This window comes from Sceloporus undulatus, chromosome 3 (assembly GCF_019175285.1).
Source record: "Sceloporus undulatus isolate JIND9_A2432 ecotype Alabama chromosome 3, SceUnd_v1.1, whole genome shotgun sequence".
In the NCBI taxonomy this organism is placed as follows: Eukaryota; Metazoa; Chordata; class Lepidosauria; order Squamata; family Phrynosomatidae; genus Sceloporus; species Sceloporus undulatus.
Genome location: NC_056524.1, coordinates 259,770,805 through 259,784,167, shown reverse-complemented (window position 1 = coordinate 259,784,167; position 13,363 = coordinate 259,770,805). Strand labels below are relative to the sequence as shown.

Here is a 13,363-nt window from a genome sequence, read left to right as displayed (position 1 = left end):
CTGGCTGAGGTTTCTGGGAGTTGAAGTCCAAAACACCTGGGGGATGAAAGTTTGGGGATCACTGCTCTAGTAGGTATGGGCAATTTGCCAACTTTTTTACCATCTTTGGCTGTTTTACATCCATGAGAGGCCTTCTTCCCCACAATAGGACATGACCCATGCCAAAACATGGTGAAATTACCCTATATAACCAGGGGGCATTGGAGGGCATTTCAGAATTTTAAAAAATCAAATGTATTTGAGGGGTGCCCCTCTGAGGTTCTCTGGGGGGGACAGTGCAGCCTGCTAAATAAGTGTCCATTTGTACTTTATGCTCATATTTTACCCTCCCACAAATAATAGCAGACCTTGAAAGCATCCTTATTACTTGATTATTTTGCCAGAGCAAAAAGGACTTGTCTCTTACTCTTGTACTGTGGCAAATGATTTCATTCCTCCTCAGCTAAAAAAGAATCTGTTCCTACTACACTGAATGTTTTTCCATGTAAAAAACAAAAAAGTGGAAATTATTACTAATAGTTTTTCCTAACTCTCTGCAGCCAGTCCTGGGGTCTTAGTGAACTTTGCTCACCATGTAAACACTACAAGTGTATTTTAAACTGTTGTAATTCAGCATTTTTAAAAGAACTGTTTGTTTAATGGTTTTTAAACTTCTCTATTATAGGTTTTACTGGTACACTTGTGTTTTTAATTTGATATCATCTGTTTTGGGTCCTATACCGGGAGAGAAGCAGAATATTAAATTTAATTAATTTATTAATTAAATGTAGCTTTCTCCACTGGGGAGAGCGTAGGACAGACAAAGCTCCCAGCTGTTGTCTTTTATTTGAGACCAAAGATTACAATGAGGATTCTCCTTCACACCACTGGCCTTCTAGCTTGCTGGGAAGCTGAGTTGTATGTGTGAAATCCCTGCTGTTATCCCTGATGTGAGATAACAAGAGGGTTATCAGTTCCCTGTCTGTTCCTATCAGAAGCTTGAGATTGACTCTACCCATCAAGGCCAGCCATTGTACCGTCCCACAAAGGACTGGGATATACAATTTCAAAAAATAAAATAAAAAATGAGCAGACTTTTCCTAACCCTGGTGTATTCTTTAGTTCTCAACTCTGACATTGTATCTCCTGACTGCCCTCTGAATGCTACTGATAGTTCTGTTTTAGCAATCTAAAATACAAGTTATTTCAGGGTGGGGAACAAATCTAAGGGCAAGGGGCAAAATTTGCTCCCATGGTGGACCACACTGCTAGTATTTTGGTTGCAAATCAGTCCTGCTAATCTGGAAGTTAACATCTGGTTTCACATCAAGATTTTTCAGATGGTTTCCAGTCTTTCTGTGTAGCAAAAGGAGGTGGTTTTGCCCCTGTCCTTTTAAAATTTGAGCAGTTTGGGAATAGAATTCTTCGAAGAATTACATATTGGTCAAGGAGAGTTTCACAGCCAAGGTGGGCTAGAAAATGTGCAACCCCTTTGCAGTTCCCCAGCATTTGTACATCAGATGTATCATGCCTCTACAAACTGGCCACATTAGCAAAAAGTACTAGCCAGGGCAGCGATGTCCAAACTCTGGCCCTCCAGGTGTTATGGGATTCGGCTCCCAGAAGCCTCAGCCAATTTGACCAGTGGTTTGAGATGTTGGGAGCTGAAGTCCAAAACATCTGGAGAGCCAGAGTTTGGATATCACTGAGCTAGAGGCTTCACTTTCATTGTATTTCTCTAATTGTTTTACAAAGTCATTTGTGTCTTTTAGAACATGTCTTGTGTATGTACATTTCTGAACACCTTGACTCTTCCCCTCTCGTTGTTTTCTCTTTGCAGGTTTGTGTACTAGACCTACGGAAATAGCGCTACTAGTTGGAAGCCATGGACCGACTATGAATGTGTACATAGCCAAAATGACTGTCCCCTTGACCCATGTACTGCTATAGTCCCAATTGAACCATGGCCAGTCCACTACAGCCAAACCTGAAAGAATTATATACATATACTGAATATTAAAAAGCAGCGCAAATGATTACATCCTGAAGAAGATGACAGAGATTTGTCACAGCTTGTGAAGCCTGTTCACCAAGTGCTGGAATCTGCTGTGCCCCCCCCCCAAAAAAAAAACCACATGTAAGCATTTTGGAAATGGGGGGGGAACAGGACAAGAGAGAAACCTAACTGTATATGAGCAGCCCACTGAACGCATAACTGGGGAAACTACATATGGCTGCCTTTCCCACCCCCATTTCCTCACCGTCACCCTTCTTAAAGTTTTGAAAGATTGGGTTTTTTTCTTCTTCCTCTTCCTTTTTGGCTTTCTTTCTTGGTAGGTGATGAGCAGTTCTTGTGTACAGGGAAAATGGACTTGCATACTGCTTCAACAGTAATTTGTTCCTTGTTCCTTCCCACTTCCCACCATGGTTCATGTTTCGTTTTTCCTGCTGCACAAAACAAGGCTGTGAATCTGTTTGGTGGTGGTGGTTCTTTTCACTTGGAATGGTGCCTGTTTGCGGGGAAGGGGAATCCTATTGCATCATTTCCTTTTAATTCATTGTTTTTAAAGATGTTGACATCTGGAATGTGTTGTGGATTATCTGCTCACAGTTGAGACAGGGAAGGAGGGGAGACCAAGCAAAACTTTAGAAACATGATGTTGACATTCCTTTACATTTTGAGATCCATTACTAGTAGCTGACAGGATGGGAGTGGGTTCTTTTGGATTGTGACAGTTCCAAAAAAGCAGGAGTTCCTTACTTCAGATCATTTCTGCTAAATGTAAAAGGGTACAATCACAAAGATATTAAGAACATGCAAAAAAGGGACTGGTTTTTGGAACATACACAATGGGGAAATCAGGATTATGGCCATCATAGAATGGATTTTAAGAATATGTTCAGAAAGAGCTCACTGTATATATTCCTGATCTATACTCCTTGACACAAGGAAAGAGCTTTGCAAATTTGCTTTCTTGGATTACATATCCCAGAATCTCCCAACCAGCATGTCTATTGGCCACTACAATTTTTGGGAGTTGTAATCATACAAGGTAGTTTTTCCAGCTCTCCTCAAGGTGCAGGTTTTGATTCAGGAGGCTTCCCCTATTGCATGTACATTCCAGAAATCAGCATTAAATTACAGAAACGAATTATAGCCTCCTTTTCTTTGAAACAGTAATTTCATACTGCTCATGGTCTAATTGAATCCAAAACAGTGGAGAAAGGGGATTAGTTTGTCTTAAAATTTCATCTGGGCCAGTGTTTTTCTGCTACAACTTCTGTGAGAGTTTTGTCCATTCTTACTCTGATGTCTATTATAACAAAAATCCAAATTAAAAATATTTTGATTTTGGGGTGTGCTTTTTTTAATAGGAAAAAATCTTTTGTACAACAACTAAATATTTTGATATCTCTTTTGCTGCCACTTCTGGTGTGAGGCAAGAAGTTTATTCCATCCACTGGAAATTTCTCAGCTGAAAACATATTGGCATGAACTGGAGGAAGAGCATCATTGGTGGTGGTGCTCAGCTAACTTTGAGCTGGTCAAGTTCCCAGTGGATTGTGCCTCCTTAGTTTAGAAGTGAACAGAAAAGAGAAAGAAATCTGACCACAAAAAACTTGCTTCAAGCCTATTTTAATACGGAGTGATTGAGCTTCCACAAAGGAAAATTATGTCTTGCACTAATTTCACCCTGCTGCTCCTGCCTCAAAACTTTTTGTATGTGCTTGTGATATCCCCCCACCCCCATGATACCCAAATTTAGGATAAACATAAGCTGCTATTTGTTTTTATGATTGTGGGGGAGATAGGATCACTACTATTGTGTGTCTCCTTTGTTTCTGATATCAAATATTGCTTTTCCTTTCTTTACTGCAAGAGGTGTATGTGACAGACAGTTTTGTTTGCTCACATGTTCGGTTAAAAGTAATACTAGAATGGGTGTCTTTGTAAAAGTGTAGCAGGAGGGCAGACTTTGGCCAGTACCATGGCTACATCTTATTACATGCAACTCCCAACTTTTTCTGATGAAGATCATCAAAGATTTTAACATTTCACTCAGTTTTGACTTCAGTGAGTGATTTAGGATGCATCTGCACTGTAGAGATAATGCAGTTGGATGCCACTTTAACTGCCATGGCTCCATACTACAGAATTCTGGGCTTTGTAGTTTAGTGAGGCACCAGCACTCTTTGGTAGAGAAGACCAAAGACCTTTTAAAACTAAAAATCTTAGGATTCCATTGGACTGCGCTACAGCATTTAATGTGGTGTTAAATTGCATTATTTCTACAGTATATATGTGCCCTTAGACACCAGATGCTTTGGAAAGGTCTGAGTTTCTATATTACCATTGCACTTGCAGCAGCATGGCATATAAAGACAAGATTACAATTCTTGCTCGCTCTCTGTCTCTGTGTATGTGTATGTTTATGTGTGTCCTTTTTCCAGCCCCATTTCCACAGGCAGAATGACATCTAACAGCAAAAAAAGAGAGAGAACTCCTCCCCAACATTTTCATTTTATGAAATGCATAAAAATAGCAAAAAGAAGAAGGGAAGCCTTGAGAATAGCAGCCCCATGTTAAATTCTCCTTCTTTCATTGACCCCTTAATATCTCTTTTACCTTCACCCGTGCTGTGATGTCATTACATTGGAGGTTTCCCAGCTCTGCATCCTGGGCAAACAAGAAGATGCTCATCATAACCTAGTGCAACCAAGCAGGACCCAAAATAAGAGATAGAGCACTAGGTAGAGAATGGTTGGTTTCATCACCATGTCTGCTTTCTATGTAACAAATAACCCCATCTTTTACAGTTCATTTGTAGATTACCCTAACCAAGAGAATGAAACTAGCTTGCTATTTTAAAAGTCATGGTAAATTCTTTTAGTATTGATTTCTGCCATGTCTGTGTGCACGCACACAAAACCACATCTTAAGCAAGTAGGGTTCAGTTTTGCAAGGCACAGCCATTGTTTTAATACTGAAGTCACTTATCATTATTGGGGTATTATACTGTTCTACACAGCATTGTAAGAAAACAAAAAGAAAGTCTATACTCCTAAAGGCAGTCATGTGATACAGCTCTGTACTTAGCTGTTGGTAGAGTTATGAGAATAAATTTGAGGTTCAGGATAAATTCCCTGTCAATTACAGTTTGTAAGAAACTTAACCTGTTGAGTATCTGGCACTTGAATAATCTTGCTTTTTATTGTTGGGGGTCCAGGACTGTGGCTGACCTCTGTCGTTGTTAAAATAATTTTTAAAAAGTTTTAAGAAAATGTAAAAAAAAATCTGTGCAATAATTTTAAACTGTGCTCCCAGGAATAGACACAAAATGTGTTTTTGGGGGGGGATTTTTATTTTGAGTATATTTAAACAGCATTTTCTTTTCCTTTAGCAACACAAATGTCAATTGCACTGAACTTAAATCTTTAAAAAAAAGTCAGAGGTGATTCTTGATAGTACTTTTGTATTTTGATATGGACAGTCTGTTCGTTTTTCATACAAGCTCTTGAACAGATGTTTCAGTGGACTTTAAAAAGTGTAAAAACAAACAAGAAGTGGTGTTGAACCCTTTTGACACAGCTGCAAGATTCCACAGCAACGTTCACATTTCTGGTTATTGCAACTGTTTCACTGTTTTGTTTTGTTTGTTTTGGGTTGTTCTTTAAAAAAAACATGATTCTAGCCATTTAAATATGATACAGCATGTAGACATAATCACCAAATCCTGGGCTGATTTCCCTTCTCCTTCATCCTCCTTCCCCATTTTTGCCTTTTTAAAACAATTTGAGACCATTAATTCTGTAGCTCAGGTGGTAAATTGATCTCTCTTGAGATAACATGCACCTAATTCCAAACTTCAAAGCCATGGCACTAGGCAAGAGGGAGTTTTCTTTGACTGGACTAAACATCTGTACCTTAGCTCCATGTGCATAGCTTCATTGAAATAGTCACGTAGGACATAGGGCTTCATTGCAGAGAATTGCGCTTACCCAGAGACATTTGCATTGTGGAGCTTTTGTAGGTACTATTACTTCCCTGTCCTGCTCCCTCCCATATGCGAACTTCAGGGGAGAGATGGGAGAGGCCCACATCTTCTTGCAGTTTCATGTGCTTGCAGAAATTGACTATTTGGAGTGCAAGCCCTGATCAGTCATGCCTTCTTTGCTGCTATCCTTTTGTCGGTGTGCCACAGTGCTGCTCTGTTTCTAAACCAACATCCTCACCTTCCGGATGGAGCCGTATAATGCAAAAAGAATGGTAGTATTTTTGGTTTTTTGAAAAAAAGCATAAACTGAAGAAGCTTCTCAAGTGCCAGTTGTTATAGACAGGGGAACTGGAGTGGGTAATCTCTCTTTCATTGTCATGGCTATCATCCTCTGAGGGTAAGAAATACACATGATGAGGCTTTTAGCACTGTGTTCCACTCATAATGCTAACACAGACATGATGATCACTTCTGGAGAGACCGTTAAAAGATGCAAGGGCTGCTTGGTCTTTTTGCTTTATCCATTGATCCAGCCCTGCAGAAACTATTTTTAATCACTGTCTAATAGCTAGGTTCCAAAAAAAGAGAAAAGTAGGCCTGGCTGAAGAAAAACAAACTCAGACAGTTGCTGGTAAGAACTGGAGGAGATGGGGACAGGGATGTCAGCCCCTCCTTATTCAAGCTATTACCGTCATGTATGTGCCTCACATGGGCATCACCTGAATAAAATTTTGGAATAAATACACCCTTGGCATGAGCATGCATAATTCTATTCTAACATGATCTATACCCATACCCATTGCCTGGCACAAAGTCCAAAAATTCCAAATGTCAGTATGGAAGGGGATTCACAGTATGGAAGAGGATTGCAGCTGGTGGTTCCACCTCCAGCAAGCTAGTGAATCTGCTCCAGTTTTGATTCCAAGCTTTAAAAGTACTGAACCTAATTTGGAGGTGGGGAAAGGGGTCAGCATTTTGGAGAGATTCTTTAAAATTTCCAACTAAAATCCTGGAGTGGATTTGCCAGCTCACTGATGTGGAAGCCAGCATTGATCATAATATCATGGTTTGCATGTCACCATTCCTGATTGTAAGGCACATATTACAGCACTCAGGACTTGCTTTGCTTAAAGTAAAAATGTGGTTTTGATACAGAGAAAGGAAGGTGTGTTTCAGACTATTAGATGACGTGACTAGGCAGCATGGGTATAAACACTGGTTGGAATGGTTCTGTGGTCCTGTTCTTGCAAGGAACTCCTGATGACTGGTGTAGGTACAGAGCAGTGAGGATGTGGCTAAAAATTCCACCTTCAGTTGCCTGTAGATGGAGAATGTGTCTGCTGTGCATGTCTAGTGAGGGGGGCATTTAGCATCTCTTACTATTTCAGTGATAACCATGTTAATTGGTTACTGAATATTTTAAATATATTCATGGGACTGGCAATGCTAGGCCTATCTTTAGAAGGTTTCATTATGCTTATTTGAACTAAGAAAAAGGCCGCTTCTTGGATGATTTTGGAGGCTAGGACTGGGGGGGGGGGGTTTTATAGTACCTATAGTACCCCCTCTCGTGGCAGAAAAAACACAACAAATTGAAAGGTGTTCATTTATTTTTGTGGGAAGCTAGAAGCAAGTGAAAAAGACCAAAGATTTGTAATTTTCTTTATTGCTTTACACTGGTAGGCCATTGAAAAAGAAAGGAGTAGCTTTGCATTTCCCTTACGTTTTGGAGAAAAAATGTGCAAGTTTTATGCACATAAATGTTTTAGTTATTGCAGCTGATACATGGGTACAATTAATGATTTTCTGGAAAGGAGAAGAATACAGTGTTGCAAAACAATACTGCTTTTGTTGTTTTAAAATAAAAGATAGAGGACTTGGATCACAACATTTCTACGAGGAAACATTTGCTAATAGTTAGTTGGGGCATTTGGCTCTCTGCCGAAAATGTAGTTGAGTGATTTCTTCATGTATTTAAAAACACCACAAACATTGGACCTTCATAAGAATTGGCAAGCAAAAAATCTACTTTGATAAAGTAAGGAAATCTGGAAGTTTTGTTGTCTGTGGGTTTGGCTTGGAAATTGATGCTGGTATTGGTAGGAAGGGAGTACCCTTCATACTTGGCAAAATGGGGGCAGCATTGTGGCACATGGACACTGAGTTACAGGAAGAATCCATATGGCAGATTTTTAAAAAGAACATGGACATACACATAGCACATTGACCCTATTGTTCTGAGGAGTCCTACAACTCTTTTATTTCGTTCCATGATAGATTCTTACTTCTTTCCAACGATACTGCTGGTGACAATTGTACTGGCAAAAGCTGTGCTACAAATGGGGAAATAAATTCTCTGTTTGGGGTTGAGGGAAAATGACTACCTGCTTTGTTGGTGTACTGGTAAAAGAATCATTTAAGGGTTCTGTAATATGAATTGAGCTGGGAGAGCAGAAAAGAGTTACCTAGATAGTCCTCTGGGATAGGACAGCAGCAAAGGTTTTGGTATCAAAGATCCTTGGCCCTACCTGTACTAAGGAAGATGTGAAACTTTTCCAGGCTTCTCTAGTATATGAACCAGCCGTGCGTTAAGTGGTAACTCCAAACAGGCATAGGTTCTCTAACAAATTCAGGTGTCGGTGATGGTCAATTTAGCATTGCAACAAATCCCACATCCTTGTAATTTCCCAGTGTCTTGATCAATAAACAAAAGCAAAGTTTATTTTCTTTTTACATTTCTGGATAAATTCAGGAAATTGGTCTGTTTTGTTGTTGCTTCTCCTGTGTGCTTTTGCAATCTTGTTTCTCAACAGGCTGCAGTAAGCAAGTCGGTCACTTACAATACGAAAGTAATCTCTCCCCCCCCCCCCCTTTCTTCCTAATCTCTTTCCTGACTTTGACATTGTAGTTGTAAAAAGGTTCCGATTTGGAGTTGCAAATCTTTTGGGTCTACTTCTGTGAGCCTACCTATAGCACTGGATTTAAAAATGTCTGCATCATTTCTTTTGTTATATATCCAGTTAAATTACAAAATGTTGTACAAGTGTAAAACCAGCCCATGTGACAAGTTTTTTTTTCTTTTCTTTTTTTTAAATTGTTCAGAAATACTTTTTATTGTTCAGTTTTCATGATTTATTGTCTAAAGAAGACTGCTATAGATGTTCTATACTGTCCTGGACCCATGTTAATTACACCTTTTATGATGTACTTTGGTTCCACATCACAATGATTTTGTCCCCTCAACCAAGAAAAGCCCCTTTCTTAATCTCTTTCTAGGCACATTTTTTTCTGTTGCAGTTTTCCCTTTGCATTGTATTGCTCTGACAAGTGTAATTTGAATCAGATCTGAAAGAGGTCCAGAATAAAATATATTTTGATACGATGTTGGTTGTACAGTGTCTTTAAAGATCAGCTGTATTTTTATTTCATCTGTGCAACTTTCAACTTTATACACACAAAATTGCCTAAAAAAGAAAGAAAATAAATAACATACAGAAACAAGATAATCAACACTAAAACAGCAGATACAAAAATGAAGTCTGAAATAACAACAGAAACACCAACAAGAAGGTCTTGTGATCACCTCTTGTTTGCATAATTGTGTGTGTAGTGCATGTGCATGTGTTCTGCTCCTTGGGAAATGATCCAGAAATGGCAGTTTGTGCAAAATGTGACTGCCAGGATAGTAACAGGGAAGACATAAAGCTGCTACTGAAAGTGGTTGGTTGCTTAGTTGTTTCTTTTTGGATTCAGAGTGCTGGTTCTCTCCAACAAAGCTGTGACACCATTGGAAGTCAAGTATTTGAAGCAACACCTATCCCATTACCTGTTCAAGAGCTTGCCTGTGCTCTGAAAGCTAAACACATTTGACTCATACATTGTGTGTTGGCACAAGAGAGCCTTTTTTATGGTGGTGACATCCCAACTTTGGAATTTCCTCCCCAGAAGGTACGCTTGACACTATTGAAATTTTAATGTTATTAGCCTCACTTTGCAGAAAATACAGTAGGCCCTTGGTATCCACTGGGGTTTGGTTCCAGGATACCTTGTGGATACCAAAAGCCATGGGTGCTCAAGTCGCATTAAATACAATAAATAATAAAATGACGTCCCTCATATAAAATGACAAAATCAAGGTTTGCTTTTAGAATTTATATCTTTAAATATTTTCAAGATCTGGATGGTTGAATCCATGATTTAAAAAAATCCATGAATACAGAGGGCCAACTGTAGGTTGCATTTTTCTGCTAGTTGGAACATTTCTGCTGTATTCAAAGTTCATTGAAATACTTAACTAATTGATATAGGGGCCACTGATTATTCAGACACTGGTGGATGTGTAGACCAATATAAGCATCCATACACCAAAATAGCAAGTATTCAGGGTACCAGGAAGGGATGGCAGTGATGTTGGCAGTAGAAAGGTAAGTAGGAAACCAGGAGAAGAGTCTGAAATTGAAATCTGACATAGAGGGAATAGCTTTTGTTATAATATTCCTCTCAAAGTGAAGGTGTGCTGCCTACAGGACTTACATAGGCTGATATTTTGAATAAGGTAGTGTTAGTGAAATGCCAGTAAACTTCATTTCCTTGTAAATGGGCAAGTGGTACTTTGCAACTGACATATTTTAAATCTCCCTTCTACTCCCCCTGCTACTCAGAACCCTCTCTGTCTTCACCACCAACTATTTTTTTACTTTCCTGTTTGAACAAAAACATGACTCTATGGGTGGAAACTGCTAGCTCACATACTGACTCATATTGGCACCTCAGTGTGCAGCTGGACACAATGGCTATGTTCCAGCAACTGCACATGCATGCTGACACCTTGATGGCTTTATTAAAGCTTAAGTTGCCTGCCCTTATTCTTTTACCAAAGTCTGATAGCAAGTTTCTTCTTTTTACATGGGCTTGCTTTCTCTGGCCACAGTTAACCTTCCCAGTGTAGTTCTATGACATACAGCTTTTATTTTTACTGATAAAATTCTGAATATTGTTATGGGCCATGTTCTACTTTTGTGATGAACAAAAGATGCATCAATATATGAACAGGTGATACCTTCATATTTACACATGATCCATCATTCTTGTTTTTATCAAGACTGAGCCAAATGCTCATTTCAAAAAATTGTTAGAATGAAATTGGGTTTTCAGGAGGATAAACTGTTCCTCCATCTCACCTATTTCTGCTGCCACCACCATCATCTTATTTGTGGTCATGAAAGTAGTGCCTCCAGATCTCAGTTCCTAGAGTCCCCAACCATTGGCCAAGCTGTCTGGGACTTGTAGGAATTGATATCTAAAATACATGAAGGATCAAAATTCAAGAACCAGCATAGTAGACAATTGCACTTCCTGGATTCCCAACTGTTGCCTGGTGCCATTTTACTTTGCCATCACACCAACTGGTGCTGGGTGGGTAATTAAGAATGGTGCCTGCAAAAACCTGGGAAGACAGTTATCCACCACAAACTATTTCTGGGAATACAGTCATCTACTGCCAGCAGGATAGTCCTTTGCATTCTTAAGGAATAAAATTATTATGTTTTACAGAGATGGATAAAAATGATAAAATATGCAGATATATGCAAACCAGACAATGAGGATGAAGTGCCTTGGAGAAGTATTCCCACACTTAGATTTCCCCTCTTTTTGGTGTTGCAGCCAGGAATTGAAATGAATTTTACTTGAATTGTTACAGCTTGATGTACAAAAAGTTTTGTTTATAATTTTCACCACCATCACATTTATATTCTACTTTTTTTGCTATAATGTAAAGTGGATCAAAATGAATACTATAGGAAGGCTGTAGATTTGATCCATCACCTACTTCAGGTGCTCCTCAAAAGACATGGTTTTCCAGTATTTGGTTTGCTTTACTTTAGAATGTACATTTATATTTACAACAGCAGATTAAACAATTATTACATTAAATCTGATTTAAAAATGTTGAGACAGTTTAAACCATGTGCATATACATTTTGAAATTAATCAATTAGTCCCCAAAGGCTTTAAAATTGGATTTAAAAGCATCAATCCTGTAGACACATGCACACACAAAAATAAACATGGCCATCAGGATGGTTTGGGTTTTGTTCAGAAGACATGGGGTTTTGTGCATAATGCACAATTTTTTATAGAACCCCCCCCCACACACACACACACACACATGATTTTCTTTGCAAAATAATTTCTCCAAAGACTTTAAATATTTGGTGGTGGTGGTGGTGTCTATAATTTATGGAAATTATTTGTCCTTGCTTGTCCACTTTGGATCCCATATTGGGAGCAAGGTGGAAAATACATTTACAACTGTATGAGAGACAGAGAGACTTCCAGCAGTCATTGCTCATGCCTGAATGTCATGTGTCTTCTTGCCAGAGCATGTGGGTAGCTATATCTGCAGCAGGTGCAAGTTTGTTGCCTTGAAGGAATGTGCTGCGCCTGGCACCAGTTGATAGGAATGGTTTTAGGAGGGCTTTCAAGTGAGTTATGTGAGGGAAGGAAACAGTATTCTTGAGAGTAGGAATTCATCAGTTTCTAGCAATAATAGTTCGAGTGTTAGAGACAGATCTGAGTGAATAGTACAAGAACCCAAATGTGGGAAGAAGAAAACCTTAAATAAGCAGCTAGGGAGAATGACCTGTGGTTTTATGCATGGGAAATAAACAAGATGAACTTGAAGTCTTAACACAGAAAAGCAAATACATATGATATAATAAGAATAACTGAAACCTGGTGGGATGAGTCTCATGACTGGGATGTAGTAAAAGAGATATAACCTATATCAGAGAAATAGACCAAACAGGAAAGGAGGAGGTGGAGGAGGAATTTATGTCAAGGATTTTTTTTACACCTGTGATCCATGACTTAAATCTTGGAAGCCAAGTTGAGAGCATCCGGGTAAAAATTAAGGGAGACAGAAAGAACAGTTGCCATTCTGAGGATCTACAACCTATCTCAAAACTAGATGACCCATCTGTTTTTTTCCAACTCTATAAGCCTTATCGCACAGGGCTGGCTGGAATGGTACAAAATGGTCCCGGAAGGGAATGGAACGAGCGAGGGACGCATTTTACCGCACACAGGAAGTCCCCATTCACTTGTTCCGTTCCCTTCCTGGCCCATTTTGTACTGTTCCAGCCAGCCCTGTGCGATAAGGCTATCTGATTCTATGATCACCATTACCACCTTGAATTCAGATCAGATGGTGTCAGATTATGCTAAGTACTATGTGGTCAACACATGGCTCTTCGTGATGAGTTCATTCCTAAGATCAGTTATCTATTTGTATGCACCCTCAAAGGGATGGTAATATGCTCAGAGAGGTACTAAATATAATAATAATAATAATAATAATAATAATAATAATAATAATAATAATAATA

General features: G+C 39.0%; 1 protein-coding gene across 8 annotated transcripts in view; it reads left to right on the top strand.

The window, feature by feature from the left end:
• Positions 1-9,357, top strand: part of TBL1XR1 (TBL1X receptor 1) — a 257,598-nt gene extending 248,241 nt beyond the window's left edge. For all 8 annotated transcript variants that reach the window (XM_042461033.1, XM_042461036.1, XM_042461029.1 and 5 more), the window contains one exon: positions 1,820-9,357. In XM_042461033.1, coding sequence (XP_042316967.1) covers positions 1,820-1,846 — 27 coding nt within the window. In that variant the 3' untranslated portion in view covers positions 1,847-9,357. The remainder of the gene's footprint in view (positions 1-1,819) is intronic.
• The last annotated feature ends 4,006 nt before the right edge of the window (positions 9,358-13,363 follow it).